This window comes from Lepidochelys olivacea (assembly GCF_965140295.1).
Source record: "Lepidochelys olivacea isolate rLepOli2 genome assembly, chromosome: 3".
NCBI lineage: Eukaryota > Metazoa > Chordata > Testudines > Cheloniidae > Lepidochelys > Lepidochelys olivacea.
Window position 1 is genome coordinate 131,751,252 of NC_140413.1, and position 23,315 is coordinate 131,774,566.

Here is a 23,315-nt window from a genome sequence, read left to right on the forward strand (position 1 = left end):
TGTGCTGTTAATTTGGATTGTCAGTTTTTATTTTAAATGTCACTTAAATTTTTTTGGTAGGGACATGGTTTCGTAATACTTTAATTCAAAACCCATTGAGGTTGAGAGCACCTGTCCCTTTTCCAAGTGGTTATACAGGTTCTGCACCTTGCCCCAGTTTTTAAAATGTAATCTACCTTTCTGGTGATAGTAACTATTGCTGCGTCTTTACTACCAGATTGTGGAAAGGCTCATGAAAGATTCTTCAGGAATAGCTGCTGTAATATTGCCAATCGGGGAGCATTGCAACATACTTCACAAAATCGCTAATACAATAGTATTTTGTTTATTTGTTTTAGTACCTATTTATGGCTGTTCTTGAATCATCCCTTTCCTGTTATCTGTGTTTTTAAACTTAATGACAGTTCACTGCATATCAACACTATTGTCATCTTAACTTGCATTTTTAATTAAAATGCTCAGACTGGGGATGTATAAAGCTCCTCTTTCAGTTTTTGTAGGGAGGTGAACAGTTATCTGTACAACCCCAAGTGAAATAATATTAAATTTACAAAGGATATTAATGGTAACTAAGCAGACTTTTTGAAACTGTGTGCTTCAGCTTTTAATATGTTTAATATCCTACATAAACTTTTTAAATAAAATAAATTGGCAGCATCAAATTTTGAACTTAAAAAGTTGTTTTGCACATTGGAGAAGCAGCCACTCTGGAAACATATAGACAGGCTGATGTGAAGAAATGCCTTTGAAACGTAATGATGAGAGCCCCAAATGAGAGAGAGAATGGTCTGTCTTGTGGTTTAAGAGTTAGGAACTCGGGAGATCTGGCTTGAGTTCCCGGTTTTGCCAGAGACTACCTATGTGACTGTGGGCTAGTCACCTAATCTCTCTATGTTAATACATCCTTTCTCCCACCTTTTCTCTTGGCTATTTAAACTGTACTCCCTTCAGAACAAGAACTGTCTCTGTACAGTGCTTGGCAAATGAGGGTCCCAGTCTCAGTTGGGGAGTCTGTGTGCTTCTGTAATACAAATAATTAAAAAAACCCTAAATAAATGCACTCTTTAAGACAAATAACTTTGTAAACCTGAATAGTTTTGTGACTTGTCAGAATTTATTTGTATGTTCAATGCTCATAATATAAATAATAATGTGAAATATTCTTCTCCCTAACTAAATGCAAGAAATATCAGAACAGGAGCGTTTTCTGTTGCATCAGGAGACCTTACCTGAACAACTGCTGGCTGATAAACAGTTGAACCTCAGTGTCATGCCTGTATTGACTGCACCTCAGCTTATCGATGTATGTATCTCAAATTTTCTTAGCTAAAGTTTACCTATGTGCCTATATTTTCAATAGAATTGGTGAGAAGATCAGAATTGAATTGTCTTTTTGTTGTTTAAAGGATGGTTTCCATCCCACCCTCAGTTGTAAAATATGAATTGGTTATTTATACTTAAGCCTCCGTTATGGCTTATGATTAAACTCTAAGGTATTGCTTCCAGTTCCTGCTTTAGCTTCCTGGTTGAACATGTGCACTGTCATGATGCATGGAGCAAATCAGAACAGCATCAAGAGCTGAGCTATTGGATTGGGGCACTGTGTGGATAAATGATAACTTGGAGTCTGGTTTAAGAAGCAGAAGGGACCCAGAACTTTTCACCTTTGGAAGACAGGGATGCTGCAAAGTGGAAGAGGGGAGGGCTGCAACCAGGAAGGGGGGATTTTGATGACCAACTGCACTGAGAGCCAAGAGAAAGTCTTTGATCCCCTACAGCAAATCCAGCCAACAATCACTGGTAGAGCTGACTTTCTCTCCTTTGTCCCTCACTTCTTTTTGCAGTAGTAGCTACAATCACAAATTGCCTTACCAGTTCCTATGCCTTTTTGGTAGCATGATCTTTTCACCTGCTTCTCTCTTACCACCCACTGATGTGTGCAGAAAGTAGCAGAGGAATGTATGGTGGCAGCATGTTGCTACAGTCACCATCAAAAGAAACCAGAACCTATCAGTGGTATCATTTCTTATATTCATTGGTCTCTGTACAGCCTCTACAAAAGAAGCAGCAAGTTGCACATTCTGTTATTACTGTCCTTCTGTCTTCTTGGACCTGCCCTAATAGTCAGCAGGTTCTGAGCCCTCTACCCACACCTTAAACTAGGCTAGTTAGGGGGAAGAGGTAGAAGAGGAGATATCACATAATCCCTTTTCAAGCAGTTGGGACACTGTCAGCTGTCCAGTTTTCCTCAAATAAGTTCCTGCTACCATCAGATCAGTGTCTTTAGTCACTGTTTACCAGGAAGTGAAAATCAGAGGCTGGGAACAAAATATATTAGTCTTAAACTTAAATTTCAATTTAAAATCCTGATTGAGGGTTTCCTGTATGGAAACTGTATTAAAGGGTGAGTTGCAAAATAAGTGTCTGCAGTTTTAAATGTAAAAGGCTGATTTTGATAGCAAGCATGTCTGTTTTCAGGAGATGAACAATGGTGCATTCATTTTTATATTGCTGTGAGCTCATTTTATTTGTGGAACTAAGCTCTGGCTACAATAGGCTAGGAATGTTGCAGCCTTTAAACAGCATTTAAATTTGAAACCTGTACTATAGCATCCTTATATCCAATATAGTCTTTCCACAGACCATTGTCATGTGGGTGGAATGCTCTCCTAAAACCTTGACTATATTCCTTACCATAAAAATACTTGCAGCCGAATCAATACATATTTCAATGAAAAGGTCACATAAGTGGAAAATACATGGTGGTCTTCCCACAGAGTTCTTCACAATATCAGCTTACATCAGTTTGCAAGCTAAAAATAATTCTGTACTTAATCTTTTCATAGCTGTACATATGTGATGAGAACAGAAGAGCTAATGAGTATGACTTCAAGAAAGCACTGGACCTTCTGGAATATATTGATGAGGTAGGAAAACTGTTGGATGATCTCAGAATCAGAGGAAGTATATTTTAAGTTCTCTGAGCTGGTGTTATTACTGTAACTTGAGGATTACATACTGGCCCTTGGTGCCCCCCAATGGAAGTGACTTTTTCTAGTTTTTCAATCTTTGGAGATATGTCAAATGTGGTGTAGGTAAAAGTAACTGTGGTTTAGATCATAAGTGAAATAACACTTATCCTTGTAAACCGCAACAGGGTAGGCCATCTGTTATATTGAGAACCTTGCCAGTCTAGAATTTGACACCAAACAAGAAGTGGGGGGGTCCATCAGTTTTAGGAAAACAGTACTCGTCCACTATTATCAGTTTATCTGTGTGCCAATAAATAATCTAAAATGAATCTGCCATGCCTCCTCAAATTGACAAGACTTCTTTGGCCTACTTCTGTGCTTTTTATCATTATGATGGTACTCTTTAGGGCATAAGACTTGCTGTCTTAAGCTTGCATCTTGAGAGGTCACCATTTCTCCTTGCACACTCTTATTCCCTGTTTGCTGACAATTTATTTTGGCAACGCCAAAAATCACCTCTCCAGGACCATCACTCCTGAGCAGCATTCTTCAGCCAAAAATAAAAGCCATGTCATTTCAGAGCAGTGTTATTTCTAAATTATCTAGGAAAGGTTGCTATAGAAAAGGTTCCAGCTTGAATCCACTGTATGATAGTGATTTGTGCTACAACGAGGCCATTGTGTTACCCAACAATAACTTTATTGGTCATGTAGTTATTTAATTTAGATTATTTAGACCTTAAATTATGGTTTTTCCTTGTTAAAGTTCCTTTTTGTAATACCTGTTAAGTAATTCTTATTTGTGCTTTATGTATGAAAAGTTTCACGTCGAAAATATTTGCCTGTATTTTGTGCTTGTATTACACATTATTGTATGTAATGGAGGAGGAGAAAAATTTTAATGTTTGGGACAGTGTGTTGTATCGATAGACCCAGAATTAGTTTTCTTCCACTTTAATGAAAATGTTGCTTAACACACGTACCCTGATTTGACTGCTATATAAGAACTAAGTGTAAATAATAACATTACTTTGGGAGAGAATAGCAGTAAATGGGGTTACTGGACTTAGTTACTTCTCTTCTTTCATTTGTCATTGCCTTTTTCCAAGTTCCCACCATCCTTTGTGAAAATAGTCGTATCGTGTCATTTTAAGAAAATAAGATTTAAAAGTTTCTCATTTAAATTAGAGAAACTTAGATGTCTGAGTAAGAATATACACTACAAATGGGAAAGCATAAATTAAACTAAAATTTCTGAGTGGACAAGATCACCCTAATTTAGGATTTCATCTTTATCATCCATGGAAAAGCATGCAGAATTTTGAGGCTAGACATGGGTTGCCTAATTGCTCTTCTGAGCTATCCCAGTCACACTCTAACTGGCAAAAAGCTGATAGCACAAGGACTTTGCTCACACTCTTGCTTCCAGAAGAGTCAGGGGGTTAAATAGCTGAGATTGGGGAAGGGGGGGTTAAATAGCTAAGATGCCCAAGAAGGCTAATGGGAAGACAAATGGCCTTTTGTGATGACAGCATCATTATCTGAGCAGAAAGGTCTCATGCCAAGCCTCTTAATATTTGTGCTAGAGGTCTGTCTGCACTAGGGTAAAGGCATATTTTAAAGACATGTTAGTTAACACATTAAAAAACCCTAATGTAGATAGGGTAAACTGTATTTTAACATGTGATAGATATCTGGTCATGCTGAACACCTAGCTAGCGTGTAAGACAACTTGCCCTGGGCACACTGGGGTTTTAAAACAGAGTAGCTAACATGGATTTTAAAATATAGATAGAGATAGATATGGGGTTAGAGAAATTCATAGCCTCAGCTGCAGATGGAGAGGAACAGACTTTAATGGTTGAAGTCTGAGCCATGTTGCCTTAAAATAGGAGTTGCACTCAGACAAGTGATTCTCCCCTCCTTTACAGACTTACTTTTCCCTAATAGCCAAAGCCTTTATGGCTGCCAGAGTGCCAATGGGTAACCCGTTTGTGAGAGACATTTTCTTAAACTTTTTGGCTTTGCAAGTCAAAGCTAAAGTCATTTCCAACTCTGTCTTCTCAGATGTCTTTAAACATCAAGGGGCATTTTTGCAAGGCATTACTTTAGAGCAGTGCTTTTCAAACTTTTTAGGCTACATACCCCTTTCTAAATAATGTAGTCTAACATGTACCCCCATCTGAGACAGGTAGAGGAGATGCATGGGGGGGGAGCGTGCCCCTCCCCCTCCAATTTCTGCCTTCCATTTAGCAACAGCTTCTAGAGGTTCTTAAACCGTGGGATGTGGAGTAACATTTGGGGGTAGGGGTGGTGACGCCAGGCAGCTTGGGCCAGCCCCGCACAGCAGGGCTCAGGGGAGGGATTGCTACCTCCATCCCCGACTCACCTCAGCAGGCCACCCAGCCTGGGTTGGGGGGAGGCATAACCAAAAATTATAACTTGCAGGGTGAGGGGGTTCAGCTCAAAAAGTTTGAAAACAGCAGGTAATGCTCCCTTTTCAGTAGCTCAAACATGGGGCTGATATTTTCAGAAGGGTTTTTTTTTTATTTTTATTTCTAATTTCTATCAGATGCTTTAAGGTCTTATTAGCTATTACTGCTTTCTCAATTAGGTTTAAATAGGTGAAACCATTCTTAACTGTCTGACATAATGAGCACCGAGGTCCTTCATCTTTTTCATCTAGTAACTGTATCTCAACCAAAATGCAGTAATTTGTGGTTTCCTGAAACAGGTCTTTCCCACAAATGGGTAGAAGTTGAAAAACATGGCAGCCTTACCATAATGCTGTAATTGATTTTTCTATTTTTATTAAGACCTACCTCTGCTAGTCACTGTTGGTTTATCTCTTAGGCCCTAGAGGACCTGTTTGTATTTGCTTTTATTTTGCACCATTTTTGCTGACTTTCCCACAAGATTTGTTCTTTGTAATGTGTGCCAAGCATACAAAAAAAAAAAATAGAACAAGTAATTGTGCCCTAAATGTTGCATTGAATGTAGAGTAAGTTTCAATCTTTTCTCTCCTGTTGATTCTTTTCTGTTTTAGAACACAAAATTATTTACCCTTTGCAAGCCTCTCAGATTTGGTACTAACAATTGTCCTGCTAGTAGGGCAGTAGTGCAAAATTACTCAGGGTCAAACGATCATATATTGGCCAGTTAGATGGTTTGACAATGCAAGAGTATAACACAGCTGCGTAGAAACATACATACATATTACAATGCTTACTTTCTCTTATACTTCGTTGCACTTATGCAGTACTGTTTTATCTGAAGATTTGAAAGAACTAAGTCTTAAAACTCCTGTGAAATAGATCAATAAAGTGAGGCACAGGGAGGTTATTGCTAATCTACAGTAAGCAGAGCTGAATAGAATTCAGAGTCTATGTGAAGCTTGCAGCCCCTGCAGTTGTGAATCAAAAGAACCAAATGACTGAATGAAATAGCAAGTTTTAGTAAGTTTTTGTGTCAAAACCATGTGAAAATACTGCATTTTTCACTGTTTCCACCCCAAGTCATAACTGGGCTTCATTTCAGGTACCTGTGTTGAAGTGGTAACAAAACTAGGCAGTTTTGCTTTGTTTGAGGGTTTTGAGAGATGATCTGTTGCTTTGACTACTAGACTGCACTGCCTCTCTGCAATGAAGTAGACCAACAGGTTCCTATGTACTAGTTACCAGTATCAATTATTCTTTTGTAAACAAGAGTAATGAAAGCATCCAAGTCAACTCTCAGATCTGGATGTGATGTGGTGGTTAGGAAAAACCCTTTATTTGTCTTTTAAAAAAACCCAGCAGTTAATATTAATTTTCCTTCTTTTTTTTTTTTTAAATTGAAGGAGGAAGAAGTGGATGTAAATGATCTTAAGCTTAAAATTCTCTGTAAAGCTCTCCAAAGAGACAGGTAGGTCATAACTGAACATACATGAAGGGTACAATTTTCTCTATTCATAGCATTGATTTTTCTAATTGTAAATTTTTGTACTATTCTCCAGCTTCTAATATCAGATTGAATGTTCAAATGGTATGTATGTATGTTTAATATAGGTTCTGAAAAGTCTGTCCAGGACAATGTGTCTTTTTAGAGGGAGAGGAGAGGTATCACTTACAAAGCTACTTCTGTAATAGTTTATCCATTAAATCCTCTAGCTATTCTACAAATACTTTAAACATTTAGGGAATTAAAATGAAACTATGTGGTTTCTTGAATTTTCTTTTGCCCTTTAATGGAGGGGAGAGAGGACTGGCTATGAAACTGGATTTTCTTCTTTGAGGCTAACAGCATATTTCCAATTGTGGAATAAGCAGATCCCAAGCTTGGGATCTTCTAGAGCAGTGTTTCTCAACTGATCACGGTTTAGGAAGGCAGCAAGCTGGTCCTCGGTATAAAAAAGGTAGAGAAACACTGTTCTAGAGCACTGTCCATTAAGGCTACTGCTGGAGACTGTCATGTCACTTATGCTGGGCACAGAACTACTTTGACAAATGATTCTCCAGAGCCAGCAGTCTAGGATGTTCAGCACTGGACTTAGTTGACTTGGACAGCTCCAGGGACCTTGGTTCTGCTTATGTTGGACACAAACACTTTGGTAAGCTGTTCCTCACTTTGTAGTCAACAAAACAGGACCATTGGTACTGGAAGAGACCAGGGACCTAGATATTGTTTTAGCTAGCTATAGAGCCACTTTGACTGGCAGATCTCCAAAGTCAATATTGGACACACCTTACTAGACTTAATCAACTGGATCTGAAGAGTTTCCCTCATCACCAGTGTTTGAGGCAACCCTCCTGCTCTTCATAGATCTTAGATCAGTGGTTCTCAACCAGGGGTACTCAGAGGTCTTCTCGTGGGTACATCAACTCATCTACACATTTGCCTAGTTTTACAACAAGCTACATAAAAAGCACTAGTGAAGTCAGTACCAATTGAATTTTCATACAATGACTTGTTTAGACTGCTCTATATACTATATACTGAAATGAAAGTACAAGATTTATATTCTGATTTATTTTATAATTATATGGTAAAACTGGGAAAGTAAGCAATTTTTCAGTAACAGCATGCTGTGACACTTTTGTATTTTGCTGTCTGGTTTTTGTAAGCGAGGTGAAACTTGGGGTAGACAAGACAAATCAGCCTCCTGAAAGGGGCACCGTAGTCTGGAAAAGTTGAGAGCCACTGCTCTAGATAATGCCCATGACATGTAGGGGACCCTTTCCTCCAAAAATAAAAAGGGATAGAGAATAAGACGGAGAATATCTTATTGCCCTTATGTAAATCCATGGTACGCCCATATCTTGAATACTGCATACAGATGTGGTCCCCTCTTCTTAAAAAAGATATACTGGCATTAGAAAAGGTTCCGAAAAGGGCAACTAAAATGATTAGGGGTTTGGAACGGGTCCCATATTAGGAGAGATTAAAGAGGCTAGGACTTTTCAGCTTGGAAAAGAGGGGATTAAAGGGGGATATGATAGAGGTATATAAAATCATGAGTGGTATGGAGAAAGTGAATAAGGAAAAGTTATTTACTTGTTCCCATAATATAAGAACTAGGGGCCACCAAATGAAATTAATGAGCAGCAGGTTTAAAACAAATAAAAGGAAGTTCTTCTTCACTCAGCTCACAGTCAACCTGTGGAACTCCTTGCCTTGCCTGAAGGTTAGGACTATAACAAGGTTTAAAAGAGAACTGGATAAATTCATGAAGGCTAAGTCCATTAATGGCTATTAGCCAGGATGTGGAAGGAATGGTGTCCCTAGCCTCTGTTTGTCAGAGGGTGGAGATGGATGGCAGGAGAGAGATCACTTGATCATTACCTGTTAGGTTCACTGCATCTTTAGGTCACCTGGCATTGGCCACTGTCGGTAAACAGGATACAGGGCTGGCTGGACCTTTGGTCTGACCCAGTATGGCCATTCTTATGTTCTAGTTTTCAAATGCTAGTCCAGTCAGATTTTTTAAACTATAGTCATACCCCACCCCCCACTCCAAAGGGACAGAAGGGGAAAAAATAACCAATGAGGGAAAAGTATATTCCATGCCCACTGCAACTTTGGCAGTCAAAAGGAGCTGAAGAGCAGTTGGAGCCACTCCCGCTTAAAGGGGAGGTTTGAAAGGATAGGGATTTCCAGAAAACTCCAAGCTTACATGGCCAAGGAGCATTTATCCTACAAGTGGGAATATGCAGGCAACATAGTTAGTTACTGATTAGTAACCTTCCCCACGCCTTATTAAATTGGCGGTAGATCCTGTTTTAAAAGCCTTCACAATTACAGCCCAACAAGTTTTTAGGTCTTGTCCATTCTGGGCCAAGAACAGAGTTTAGAAATGGTATTTAAACTCTGCTAGAACAAATTTTAAACATGACTCTGGCTAGCCAAACCTAATCAATGTGGATGGGGCCAATCTGTATTCAAACCAGTTTGGGTGGAATAGTGTTTAGATAGTTTACATATGATTTCCAGATTTGGTTCCCAGTTCACTGAGGTTCTGTAGCCAAGGAGGCTAATCCCTGTTCCAAAAGAGGTAGTGGCCATTCTCTAGCATCTGGAAAATGCTACATTAGGCATTCCACAACACCTGCTTTTAGGGGTGGAGCTTGTTACATTCCCTAACTTGATTACTATACATGGTGACTGGATTCTTTGGTACAACACCAAGACTCGCTAAGCATGCTTAGCAACATCCTAATATAGTGCTGGATTTCAGTTTCTCTCATTCTCTTCACCACTCCAATGCCTGTAGAAGGAGTGGAGGTAGGGGAAAAGGAGGGTAACAGGAAACTGTCTTTCTTTCTCCTCAATAACACTATGGGTGAAATCCTGACTCTGTTGAAGTCAATGAGAGTTTTGCCACTGACCTCATTGGAACAACGGTTTCTCCCAAGATGCTACCTTTTGTTGTTGTTAGTGTACCTATTTGGAGACCAAACCATCCATTTCCCAGTGACCACACAACGTAATTATGTCCGTTTTAGGACTGAAATAATGGGTATATCTACACTGCAATTAAAAAAACCCCCACAGCTGGTCCATGCCAGCTGTCTCAGGCTCACAGGCCAAAGTGCTGTTTAATTGCAGTGTAGATGTTCAGGCTCTAGGACCCTGTGAGGTGGCAGAGTCCCAGAGCTTAGGCTGCAGCCTGAGCCTAGCATCTACATCACAATTAAACAGCCCCTTATCTGGAGCCAGCTGGCACTGGCGAGCTGTGGGTATCTGATTGCAGTGTAGTCATACCCAGCGTAATTCCAGGCTGCATGGCATTTGACATTGGGGACAAGAAACCTCAGCAACTGAAAAATCCAGTGCCAACAGCAAGGGAAGTTATTTTAAATTCGTTTTTTTCCCCTTTCTGCCAGGCATTTTAGAATGGTTTGAATTAGGGCTTCAACAGCAGCCTGACCTTTCCCTTGAATGACTCAGCATATCTGATCACATATTAAGGCTTGCAAACCTCAGAAACTAAGGATATTTTGTGCTGAGTTAGGGCCTTGCAATTTTAAACCTTTCACTCGACATTTTGTTCTTCCTTTGCTTCTCCTGTTTAAAAAAGTATGTTGGCAAGTTGCCTTTGCTTCTGTGTTCTGAAGAATGTCTTTTTACAGAAAACTTGTCAAAATGGTGATTGTGGAATAATTAAAATAATTGTTTAAACTAGCTTACTTAAACCCATGTGTGTAATTGATTCTGAGTTCTCTAACTGAAGCAAATAACTTTTTTCTGCTGTTACGGTTTAGTCAGTGGGGAAGCATTCCTATTATCTGCCTTATTAGATTGTCTTGTAATGCCACAATTTTAATAAAATATTTCTCTAAAATATTAAAAGGATAATCAGTTCAGGATGCAAAGAACACTAGCTTTCAACTGTAGAAATGCACACAGAATACAGGTATACTTCAAGAAAATTTATTTCTATTTTAGTATCAGGTTTTTAATTATCCTGTTCTCATATTTGATCAAGTTTTTAATCAACTTTACAACTTATAATTTATACTTTGAGTTGCAGTTGGTCCAGTTCAGAAGGTAAAGATGATCCAATTGAAGCATCTAAAGACAGTATATTTGTGAAAATATTACAAAAGCTATTGAAAGAAGGTAAGTTTTGTTATATGTAAAGAATACTTTTTCAGATTACTGTATGTCAACCTTGTTTTAAAACACTTAACAAAATAAACAGCTTTTATCTATTAAAAAGAACAAGTAAGATGTAAAAGAAGCAAAAAAGCATTGCATCAGTAATTCATCAGATAAAAATGTGACCATGTGGCACCCTATTCTATCTTTTTGTAGGGAGGCGACAAAACATGTAAATTCTCTCTCGGAGCCTCCAGATTACATCTGTTTTGCAGGAAGATAGTGTTTATTTTTTTTTAGTAACTCATTATTATACAATGGAACTCAGCCTCCAGTGTGAAGATTCCCTATGAAACAGGAGGAATTTTAAGACACCAGGACCATATTTCAGAATGGCTTAATTGCTTTAACTCAAACTTTTAAAAAACTAACAAAAAGCCTTGAGTTCAGACCATTTAAGCAACATCACAACTCAACACAAATTGTTGGGGGGAAATTTTATAAGCAATTAAGAGATTAGAATAGTAACTCAACCTTAACTATAATGTTCACAATTTTAAAAAGCTATATTGTCAAATAAGAGAAGCTTGAAGGTTATAAATCTGAAGAAATGCACTTCCATAAGATTTAAAAATGCAACATAAAACTATCTGATTCTTGACCCTTTTTAAGGCTGCAGTATCCAGTCATTTGGACTAAGTCCATTTTAATTTATCAAAAGTATGATTTGTTAAACAGGGACTTTGTGGAGTTTACATAACTGTTCAAATATAGAATGTGAAAATGGTCAAATTGAGGAGGGGAATATAATAATCTTTAAACGATGAACTCAGTTTTACAGAACACTTTATAGAGTTGTTTCACTGCGTGACACAGTAGATGGAATAGAATTAGAACAGTCTTTACAACTGCAAACAAATGAATCAGGAATTGAAATACAGGTACAGATGTTTCCATAGGCATCCTTTCTAAGTATCTTACAATTTCTGTAATGCAAGTTTATTTGTGTTGAAGGAGTTCAGCTCAGTGAATATTTACCAGAGGTGAAGGACTTGCTGCAAGCAGATGAACTTGGCAACTTGAAATCGAATCTTTATTTTGAATTTGTGCTAAAGGCAAACTATGAACACTATGTTCAAGGACAAGCATGATGACTCAACATTTTTGAAAGTAGAAATTTCTAAAGAACTGAGTTAAAGCAGTGTATACTTCTTTACATTCTGTACGTACTTCATTAAACCTTTGTAATAAAGTTTATACAGTAATGTGTTTGGCTTTTGAAATGAACAGTCTTTACAATATAGCTAAGTCTCTTAATTTTTCTTTGGGATACTTACTTTCTCTCCCAATGGCTGAAAATGTATGGTTGAGTAGATCAAGGGCTAACAGCAATCTATAGTTATACATAAACTTTAGCCAGTCTAACAGCTATTGAGATGTCTCTCTTGGCATACGCTGTGGATTATGACTGGGTACAGGTGGTTTGATCGTATGGAGATGAGTCGGAAGGGCGGGGGCTGAGAAATCCCATCAGTACGTTCAAGGCTTGACCAGAAATGTCCACATTACTAGACACTTCAAGCTAATTTTAACAAAGCTAAAGCCCAGGAATAAGATACCCCAACAAAGAGTGCCAGTCCTTTGATATACCATTTCCCATCTCCTTTCATTTTCTGTGCCTCTTTTGGTTTCACGTTTGTTCTATACTTTTGTCTCGTGTGCAGGAAGTCTCAGCACTGGCAGCACAAACACCAGGGGTGAAATCCTGGCCCCATTGAAAACCATGGGAGTTTTGCCATTGACTTCACTGGGGGCAGGATTTCACCCCAGGGGTATATATTGGGGAAAAATATAGTAAATGTTAAATGATGGCTGAATATATAGCTTTTTGGAGTAAGAAATTAAAGCCACACTTGTGTAAAGCACTCTGCTTAGAAAATAGGCTTTTGGTATAAAACTTTGCATTGATACAGCACCTTCCATCTGAAGAGATCCATGCAAAAATGGATAGGTAAGTAGTCCCCCTTTACAGAAAAGGAAACTGGCACAGAAAGGATAAGTGACTTGCACAAGGTCACTCCTTGTCAGTGGCAGACGGGAATAGAACCCAGATCTCCTGACTCAAAAATCCCCTGGCCTAGCAAATACAGCAGTCTTTCAACTTGTACATAAATGCAGTTTTTCACATAAATTTTCAACAAATCCAGAGCAATTTTTTAGATTAAGATTACAAATACAAAAGTTATCTATAGATTTTTACATTTTTAAAACTGAGATTGACGTTTTCACCCTACAGTAATTGACAATAAATGCCTAGAACCTAAGCTCACAAGAAACCTAGAAAGCAGTTACCAAAGTGAGAGTCCAGGAAGACCTTCCTTACTCGAAGACTCGTTCTTTACTAGTAGATGCCAACTTACCCCAGTTCACTTATCTCTGACACGATGATAAAAAAAAAAAGTCCATGTAACTCTTAAAACATTGTAATGGTTCTCATACTGAAATAACAGGTTTAATTTAAAATCATATAAAAATTGCTTTAATCTGACAAATCGCAGGAGGAGCTTTTCTTTTACAAATAGTTTAATGTCCAGAGATTGAATGCAGAGCAACTTGCATACCCTTATGCTCTACTTGCCCTGGCTAGGTGCCTGCTAAAACAACTTGATCCAACAGCTGAGAAGGTCATAAGTTAAATCAGTTGAAGAGAATCCAATTTCTAGTTTAAAAAGCACAGCTATCGCACCATTGCTTCCCCCCTCCCTGTGCTAATACAGTGCTCGGCTGAAAGGCTGAACATGTTTGGAAGAATAGACTTAGCTAGAGGTGTTCTAACTAATATGGAAGAGATACTCATTAGCAACCTTGTAAAAAGTCAACACAATTAAACATCACCTGTTTGTACAGTATTACATGGCTGTGAGAGCAGCAGGTAGAATTTACAGCTTTGATTTTACAAAAGGGAATAATTCAAAGTATTGGAAATTTACTTACTCATGTAAAACACAATTTTAAATGGAAACGGGATCTCAAATTATTTAAAAACTAAACTAAACATTTAGGAGATGGGAAATGGTATATCAAAGGACTGGCACTCTTTGTAGGGGTATCTTATTCCTGGGCTTTAGCTTTGTTAAAATTAGCTTGAAGTGTCTAGTAATGTGGACATTTCTGGTCAAGCCTTGAACATACTGATGGGATTTCTCAGCCCCCGCCCTTCCGACTCATCTCCATACAATCAAACCACCTGTACCCAGTCATAATCCACAGCGTATGCCAAGAGAGACATCTCAATAGCTGTTAGACTGGCTAAAGTTTATGTATAACTATAGATTGCTGTTAGCCCTTAATCTACTCCAAAGAAAGGGTTATTTAAGCATTCTGTTTTGCAGAAAGTCAATATTTATAGGTTGTAAGCTCCTGCAGGCAGATTGTTTGTCCTGCGCAGCATGGAGTATACGTCCTCAACAAATGAACTGTGTAATGTTCACAGCTAAGGCTCTTTGGTCTAGTGCTGGTGTAAAAGGTACTTTGCATTGATATAGTACCTTTCATCTGAGGATCTCTAAAGCACTAGGCTGTAGGCAGTAGATTTAAAACAAAACTTATTTTAATAACTTCCATACTCAAACTGAAGTTCAATATTTGGATATTAGGAATGTTCAATGTGTTCACCATGTCAGTATAAAATTTGAAAGGTCAAGATTATTGGGTTATTGTCCCTTTGCAGCTGCTTGTTCATTCTATGCAGTCAGAACTCCGTGATTCCTGTTGGAGATCTGCTTCTATTAGGGCAAATGGGGTCCAAAGTGTAAATTGCAAGAGTTAGAGTTAAGATTTGGTATTTGCCCCTATTTCCAAGCTTTTCTGATAATCTGTTCACTAAAACAAAACTTTATGGTGAACACTTCTCTTATAGAATAGACTTCTCTCAAATAGGGGCACAGAGAAGATGTCTTCATTTAGCACTACATATGAATGTCACGGGTATCCTATTTTGCTTCATAATAGATCTAAAAAAATTGCAATGAAGGGAAACCGTTACAATAAGTATAGACTACTACCTGTTCCTGCAAGAAAGTTTTCAGTTAGCCATGTGGTTAAATTAAACAGGGGAGAAAATGTTCTCAAATGTTTGGGGGCGGGGGTGTTACATAAGTTTTATAATTAAAGAATGTATTAAGCATTTCTTTCCTTGTAGAGGATACAAATCATTTTAAATGTCCAACCCTCACTTGTAAAATCACAAGTTTAAGAATAATGGGAAAGGGTGTGAAGTTGAGATTTGTATCAAGATAAGTGGAAGAAATTGGACATTCCACTCCGGAGATCAGTTTTATTCTTGCCCTGGTCTTATTGCTGAAATGTGAACTGACTTGTCGCTGTGGTGGCTGAGCACTGAAAAAATAAATAAATATTGGTTTAGCCCCTTGTGCCTATCCTAGGTTTTAATCCCAGAAAATGTATACAGGGGAAGTGGCCTTTTATGTGGAAAAATAATATTGCCACCAGGCATTTGTCTATATTGAATTGCTATTTATCATACTTAGCGATAGTATCAGTTTGAGATACCATGAGATTTGTTGTAGGAAAACCAAAATGGTATATGTCCAGTAATTTTTTTTCAAAACTTACAATAAAAGGTCACTGACAATGCTTCCATTGTTAATATTTTAAGCATGGTTTATGCCACCACATATGGATGACTGGACTACAAATACATCTCTCATGAAATAACTAACCTGTACTTTAGTCTGCTTCTGAGCATCTTTTTTTAATATCTGATTGTGATTCCTTAAAATCCTCAGGAAAGGTAGTTTCTTTTTATGGTGAATTTATGTAGGTTCAGTTTTAGTCAGAGTTTGGGAAGAGGAGAAAATTGCAGAAAAAATCATTATTCCCCCAGCCTGTTTTACAACAATAGCATGGCAGGAAGTGGAAATGGAAAGCAGCAGCAAAAAGACATAGTGTGCAGCCAGAGGTGAAGGGAAGAGCTGCCAGACTAGGAGTTGCAGAGATTAAATGTTGGAGAAGAAGAAAAGTCACCTGTCTCCTGATAAACCTTGCTGCTGTCTTGCAGCTGGGGAAATCCAACTGCAGAAAATGCCTTCTCCTTCATAGTGGTTCCTGGTAGCACAGAGACTTCCTTCTCGCACTTCTTTCTCTACCCCACATTTTAGTTGTCCTTTTTTCAGAAAGATTTTCCTTTGGTTACTCCTACCCTAATTTCTCCATAGTTGGTTGCTACAAACCAGACCTGCTTTCTTCATCTCCTTTACCTGATTCTTCCTTCTAATTGTAACAGAAATTTCTAAAGAAAGTCTTTCACCTATGCCAAATAGAATCTCTGCTTATTCAGAGCCTGGCTAGATGAATAGTTAATTCCCCTTTATTTAACTATGGAGTAGTTTCATCCAGTCAGAGGCAGCTTATCAGTAAGACTAATATACCTTTTTAAAACCCTTATGGATGAGCTATTCTGAGTCACACATCAAGTCTGTGTTCTAAGCCAATCAGAACTCAGCAGGTCAATAATGGATACAGTTCATAACTGCAGTTGGAGTGCACCAGGATCCAACAGCTAGTGGTTAAATCTACATCAGCCTTCTGGTATTAGAAATAGTCACTGATATAAATTTTCCCAGGACCAATATCTCTTGAAGGGTTTCTTTAGCAATCATCCACTGCTACCCTATGCATTTTTTTCATATGTAGCTTTAAACCAGACCCAATAAAATCTGTGTGCTTTAAAGAGCTCACTAATATGAAACTGATTTTTAAATGTAAGGTCAGATCCCATATAGGGCAAATGAAACCATGAGGGGGGCATTGTGTATAAGTAAATCATAATCTGTTTCCTTTTCAGTGTTAGATTTTCATCTGTGCTAACTCCCCTTCTTACCTACACAATCTGTTACTTTTCTAAATGTGTTTTCCCCCTTTTATGTCTATTCTCTGTTGGGGTAAATACAATTCCTATTTTGGAGGAAGAACTGACCCTTCCCTGATTTGGCAAAGAATTGTACAAGAATTGAATGGGTACTTAATAATGTTCTGTGATCCCTACCTTTAAAATTTAATTACAAGCATTTTTTCAGGATGCCTGAAAGTTACAAACCTCTCCTCCTCAAAAAGAAAAGGAGGACATGTGGCACCTTAGAGACTAACCAATTTCTTTGAGCATAAGCTTTCATGAGCTACAGCTCACTTCATCGGATGCATGTAGCTCACGAAAGCTTATGCTCAAATAAATTGGTTAGTCTCTAAGGTGCCACAAGTCCTCCTTTTCTTTTTGCGGATACAGACTAACACCCTTGCTACTCTGAAACCTCTCTTCCTCAATAAGTCTTGTGGTAGATGCAGCCAGGCCTTTGTTAATTACGTATCTAGGCTATCTTGCTGGTTGCTGAAACTATAAGTAGGAAATGTAGGAGCAGTTTCTTCTACCTAATTTTACAGAGAAATAGCCTATAAAAGGATATTTTATGGTGGAAACACTTCTACCTTTATCTTCCATAGAGAAAAACCCTGGTGAGCATATGGATTCCTTCCAGCATATGTGTACATTATGTACTTTAGAAAAGTAGATGTTGGTTACCATTGCTCTAAGTGAGGCTGCCTCTCTCTTCCACTAACTTTTGTCACCATATCTGTCTTTCCTGTCCCGCTAAAGGATCCATTTATTTCAATTCTCTCCGTAAGCAGCTGCTGTGCTTCCTATCCTAACAGAAGTTTGACAACTACCAGCTGGACTTCCAGCCTTCCCCAACCCAAAATGACCATTAAACCTCTACATGACCATAAGTAGATTCAAATCCCTGGAGAATTCTTTTTAAATATATCTGAATGTATCAGTGGTACAAATAGCATAAACAACAGCAGACCCACTGTGCATGGGAGCTGTCCAACCCATACTGGCAACGAGCCAGAACGTGGGTCTTTCTCATCTATATATAAAACTGGTTTTGCACAGCGTTTATTATTATTATAAAAAGCTGCTGCTGTGCAAGATTGAATTTTTCTACCAAAAAAAACAAACAAACAAACAAACAACTGCCGTGATTAAGACAAGGAAACGTGGCCCCCTGCGCGGGCCCTTCCCCCTGGGATGGAGAATGCTCAGCAGGAGGCAGCGTCCCCCGAGCTGCCGGTGTGTCTGACACAAAGGGGGTGTGCCTGGCTCGCCGGGGCGCTGTGCGCTAGGCGGCCGGCATGAAAGTGGGGAGCGGGAAGTGAACGGCCAAAGGCAGGGGCCTTGCTGGGGGGCCGGAGCGGCGCTGGAGAGGTCCCCGCCGCTTGGCTCCCGGCGGGCCGGCGTCAGAGCCCCTTGCCCCCGGCCACTCACCCCGCGGCGCAGCTCTCCGCCCCTCTTCCTCGGGCTGAGCCGGGCTCGCCTCCCCCTGGCTGCCCCGGGCCGGGGGCTCCCTGCGCCGCCTTCTCCTTTCTGGGTAGCGCGGGGTCGGGATTATTTCGGACACGAGCCCTCCCGGCCCCTTCCCCTGGCCCGAGGCGGGGGCCGGGGAGGGCCCGGCAGACGCTCCTTATACGGCCCGGCCTCTGGTCCCTGGGCCCGGGCCAGGAGCTCCTTCTTTGGGCAGCCCCGCGGCCGCGCGGCGGGTCTGGGGGGCTCCGGCCGGGCCAGCTCGCTGCCCAACACCCAAATATGGAGACAGACGGGGAGACATTCCTGCGGCCGGCGGGGGAGGCGGCGGCGGCGGCGGCCCTATAAAGACCTGCCGGGGCCGGGCAGCTCACCGAGCTGGAGAGCCGCGAGGAGCCTGAGCCGGAGCCGGAGCGGAGAGCCAGGAGCCACCCGAGGTGAGCCGGGGGAGCCCCGCGGGGCGGGGGCTGAGTCCGCAAAGCCCAGGGAGCGCGGCGCGCCGCCAAACGCCCAGCCGGGGCCCGAGACTAAACAGTGTCTGGGGAGCCGCCAAAGCGCCAGCCCCCAGAGGCGGGAGCCTCCCCTCCGCTGCGGGGAGCGAGCGAGCAGGCCGGGCTGGCTCGCCAGGCTTCTGCCCTCGTGCTGCTGGGGAGGCATCGCGTCTACACGCGGGGGCACAGCTCGGCTCCCTCGCCAGGCAGCGAGAAACTAGCGCCTCTTGCCTGGACTGCGGCCGATCTGCCGGGCAACTTCCCTGGAGCCGAGCTGGCGCTGGGTGGAGGGAGAGAGTGCTAGCAGGTACGCGTTACCTACCTCTCCAGGACCTCGTTACTGATCGTAATGAACAGGGACATCGTTTAAGTGGCTCCGGCTGAGCCAGTCTTCTCTTTGATTGTAGCCCGGCGGGGCGGTGGGGTTCAGATTTTAAGGAAAAGCACAGTACCATAGATTTTTACTATTTGGATTTTAACTATTTGTGCCATCCAAGATGGTACTGGAACTTGGATTACTTCGCAGTTTCTTAATTCCATCCAATTGAAAGCAGCACGTGTATTGTTTCAAACTTTTAAAATCCTTTAATAACTAGGCGAAAAGTAACTTTTGAAAGTTTATTCTTCTTGTCTCCAGTTTTTGCCACACTATTGAATCAAAGTGCCTGGCCTTTATTTTAAAACTGTGGCTTACTATTGTTATCCTGATAAAGGTTTATAATAATTTCTCCTAAATACTCTTGGCTGCTATGATCTACTTTAACTTGTGTTCCAGATTGATGAGATTTTTAAATCAATTGAAGATGATTATAGGATCACAATTTTTACCCTCCCCCCCCCCCACCAAATATAATCACTGTGTGTAGCTTAACTGTATATATTAAAACTACCAGATTACATGGTGACAATCTCTAAACTTGATAAAATGAGGATCAAGGAATAAAGAATGCAGTTTACTGAGGATGTGGTGGATTAATTCTATTAGTTCTTTGAGCTAATTTACAATTTCCTATAACCCATACTGAGTGGAATAAAGATTTTAAAATAGAGTTATAACATTGAAGGGAAGGCTGGATCTACTTTGAGTTTAAAATGTGATTTTAATTAACCACTTTAAAGTAGCATAGAAGTTTTTTGTTTTAAATCAAACCCTTTGAGATGCCCATTGGACCTTGCAGCCCCATTCTGAAGCCACGCCCCACTTTACCCCGCACCTTCTGTGGGTGGGGAGAGCCTGGCTCCTCTGGGACAGTGGATCATGAGTGGTGAGACTGCGGCTGTGTTGCATTGTCTCTCGTCGGCTCTTACGGTGGTTTGATTTTCTTGCCGTTCCCCAGAAAGCCGACACCATGTGTGATGAGGATGAGACCACCGCGCTCGTATGCGACAACGGCTCTGGCCTGGTGAAAGCTGGCTTCGCCGGGGATGATGCTCCCAGGGCTGTGTTCCCCTCCATTGTGGGCCGCCCTCGCCATCAGGTACGATGCCCTGGCTTCTAGCCGTTCCAGGACTGCAGCTTCACAGAGGTAGTGGTGAAAAACCAACCCTTGCTTTCTGGGGAAAGTCCCTAATCACGTGGGAGAGGCTGACCCCCCTCCATAATGGGACTGAGTACTTTATATGCCAGCTGTGCTACAACTGCCTGCTGTCACACCAGCTGTGACTCAATCACCCTTCCTCCCATCATGAAACTAGCATATATATATATTACTTACTAACACTTATATAATACGCCATCAGTGCCCCACAAATGTGCTCTGTGCTCCATGCAGACGCACCTGCTCTTACAATAGGCTGGATTTGCCCTAGCTGTGCCCTGTGACTTGGGAGCCTTCTCCTCTTCTGACCTGAGCTGGCTGTCACTCCCCAGGGTGGATAACGTGTGACTCTCTCCCTCCTTCCCCGGAGAGATGTTAAGCTTCCCAACCCCCTTTTGTTCCTCTCTAGGGTGTCATGGTGGGTATGGGTCAGAAAGACTCCTACGTGGGGGATGAAGCTCAGAGCAAGAGAGGTATCCTGACCCTTAAGTACCCCATTGAACACGGCATCATCACCAACTGGGATGACATGGAGAAGATCTGGCACCACACTTTCTACAATGAGCTGCGTGTGGCCCCCGAGGAACACCCCACCCTACTCACTGAGGCCCCCCTCAACCCCAAGGCCAACCGTGAAAAGATGACCCAGATCATGTTTGAGACCTTCAACGTGCCCGCCATGTATGTGGCCATCCAGGCTGTTCTGTCACTGTATGCCTCTGGCCGTACCACTGGTAAGTGAGGGTAATGGGCCTCAAACAGCACCCACCCTCACCTGGGGGGCATCCACCTACCAGCATAGGTGCCACCCACCCTCACCTAGTGAGGGCACTGACCCACTGGCATAGACTCTTAGACATGAAGAGAGGCCCCCCATTCTGCTTTAGATTGATGTTGCCACTAGTAAAAACAAACTTTGCCTGCCCCTTTTCCGTGAGGTCCTGCAGGGTTTGCTCCTTCCCTTGTGATCATTTCCCCAGCCTTGCCTTGTGTTGGCCTAGGGAGGTGCTCGGTCTCACTCACTCTCCCACCCCCTCGCAGGTATTGTGCTGGACTCTGGTGATGGTGTCACGCACAACGTGCCCATCTATGAGGGGTATGCTCTGCCACATGCCATCATGCGCTTGGACCTGGCCGGTCGGGACCTCACTGACTACCTGATGAAGATCCTGACAGAGCGTGGCTACTCTTTTGTCACCACTGGTAAGTGGAGCGTGCACGCCCACCACCACCTCTGATCGGCAGCACACAGCAGTCACGCTCGAGGCTGACTTGTTTAATTTCCATGGGGATGGCCAAATCCTGCAAACCTGCACTCCTTTGTGTGACTAGGGATCACCACTCAGTGCAATGGGCACTTGTACTTAGCTACTTGCTTGTTAATTGGCACAGGTTTGTACTTGATAGACCCAACCTGAGCTGGGGATACCTGGTGTGTATTTGCTCAGTGTGGTCTTGTTTGATAGATTTAATGTTAAACACGGGGATCTGTATCTGATGTTCCATGTTGAAAATCTGGGATCATGATTTGACTCCCCTCTCCAGTCATATTGTTGACTGACTCTGCACAGTCTCCCCCAGAGCCAGAAAACATGTAGGCACGTTCTTTTGGAGCCCTTGCCTGTTCCCCTTGACCTCTGGCTGTGCTGTTTTCTCCTCTCTCCTGTTCCAGCCTTCTAACATCTTGTTTTTCCCTGTGACAGCTGAGCGTGAGATTGTGCGCGACATCAAGGAAAAGCTGTGCTATGTGGCTCTGGACTTCGAGAATGAGATGGCAACTGCAGCTTCCTCCTCCTCCCTGGAAAAGAGCTATGAATTGCCTGATGGGCAGGTCATCACTATTGGCAATGAACGTTTCCGTTGCCCAGAGACCCTCTTCCAGCCATCCTTCATTGGTATATAATCCTCTCTCTCCAAAGAAGTCCTTCCCTTCAGTGTTACTGATCCTTCTGCTTCACTGGTGAATTAAGTGCACTTACCTCTGTATTCCTTTATCTCCTCATGTCACCAGGTATGGAATCTGCTGGTATTCATGAGACAACTTACAACAGCATCATGAAGTGTGATATTGACATCAGGAAGGACCTGTATGCTAACAATGTCATGTCTGGTGGTACCACCATGTACCCTGGTATTGCTGACCGCATGCAGAAGGAAATCACTGCTCTGGCTCCAAGCACAATGAAGATCAAGGTACATTTGACTATATGATTATTGACTCTTATATTCAGATAAGACTTATTTTCAGACAAGTACAGTGGAATAATATATAATACTTAACACTGCTGATCTTCAAAGCACTTTACAAACAATCAGATGCACCCATTCGAACTAACTCTATGCCATTTCACCTCCCTTAACATGTTAAGTTAGGTGTAGTAAATCATAAAATGTTTTCTGTGCCCATATATGGTTTGTTTACTGATCAGAGCTCTGCTTACTCTTGTAGATCATTGCACCACCTGAGCGTAAGTACTCTGTCTGGATTGGTGGCTCTATCCTGGCTTCCCTGTCTACCTTCCAGCAGATGTGGATCACAAAACAGGAATATGATGAAGCTGGCCCATCCATTGTCCACCGTAAATGCTTCTAAGCATGTTTACATGATCACTATGCTAACCACTCTCAGGATGACACTGTTGTAAGTTGTAGGTTGTTGAATACCTGCAACAGCCATGTAACTTTCTATTTTGTAACAATTTCTGTTACTGTTGCTGCAAACTCCAAGTGACACAGAGTGTATGTAAAGTGTACATAAATTAATGTATTATCTCGTTTTGTTTATTTTTAAAACCATGCCCTGTGGAAGGAAACCAAAAACTTCAAGAAGCATTAAATCAGTCATTCTGTCACACCCC

At 41.4% G+C, this 23,315-nt stretch overlaps 2 protein-coding genes across 4 annotated transcripts in view; both read left to right on the forward strand.

The window, feature by feature from the left end:
- The window catches only part of NUP133 (nucleoporin 133), a 69,054-nt gene extending 56,752 nt beyond the window's left edge, over positions 1-12,302 (forward strand). The window contains exons 22-26 of one of the 2 annotated variants that reach the window (XM_084624146.1): positions 1,185-1,303; positions 2,847-2,927; positions 6,810-6,874; positions 10,974-11,068; positions 12,062-12,302. In XM_084624146.1, coding sequence (XP_084480272.1) covers positions 1,185-1,303; positions 2,847-2,927; positions 6,810-6,874; positions 10,974-11,068; positions 12,062-12,198 — 497 coding nt within the window. In that variant the 3' untranslated portion in view covers positions 12,199-12,302. The remainder of the gene's footprint in view (positions 1-1,184; positions 1,304-2,846; positions 2,928-6,809; positions 6,875-10,973; positions 11,069-12,061) is intronic. The other variant, XM_084624147.1, reaches the window with a different exon arrangement.
- Positions 12,303-18,491: 6,189 nt separating this feature from the next.
- On the forward strand, positions 18,492-23,308 carry ACTA1 (actin alpha 1, skeletal muscle). Of its 2 annotated transcripts, none has more exons than XM_084625188.1 (7): positions 18,492-18,865; positions 20,257-20,397; positions 20,867-21,191; positions 21,499-21,660; positions 22,161-22,352; positions 22,469-22,650; positions 22,907-23,308. In XM_084625188.1, exons 2-7 carry the CDS (start codon positions 20,269-20,271, stop codon positions 23,048-23,050), a joined length of 1,134 nt encoding a protein of 377 aa, XP_084481314.1. In that variant the 5' UTR covers positions 18,492-18,865; positions 20,257-20,268; the 3' UTR covers positions 23,051-23,308. The 2 variants fall into 2 exon arrangements, with proteins under 2 accessions (XP_084481314.1, XP_084481315.1); XM_084625189.1 differs by lacking the exon at positions 18,492-18,865 and adding an exon at positions 19,022-19,226.
- Positions 23,309-23,315: the final 7 nt, after the last annotated feature.

Coding starts and splice junctions, on each gene's coding strand:
- ACTA1 (XM_084625188.1), top strand. CDS start 20,269: ATGTGTGATGAGGATGAGACCACCGCGCTCGTATGCGACAACGGCTCT. Junction 20,398..20,866: donor TGGGCCGCCCTCGCCATCAG/GTACGATGCCCT, acceptor GTTCCTCTCTAG/GGTGTCATGGTGGGTATGGG. Junction 22,353..22,468: donor CTTCCAGCCATCCTTCATTG/GTATATAATCCT, acceptor TCATGTCACCAG/GTATGGAATCTGCTGGTATT.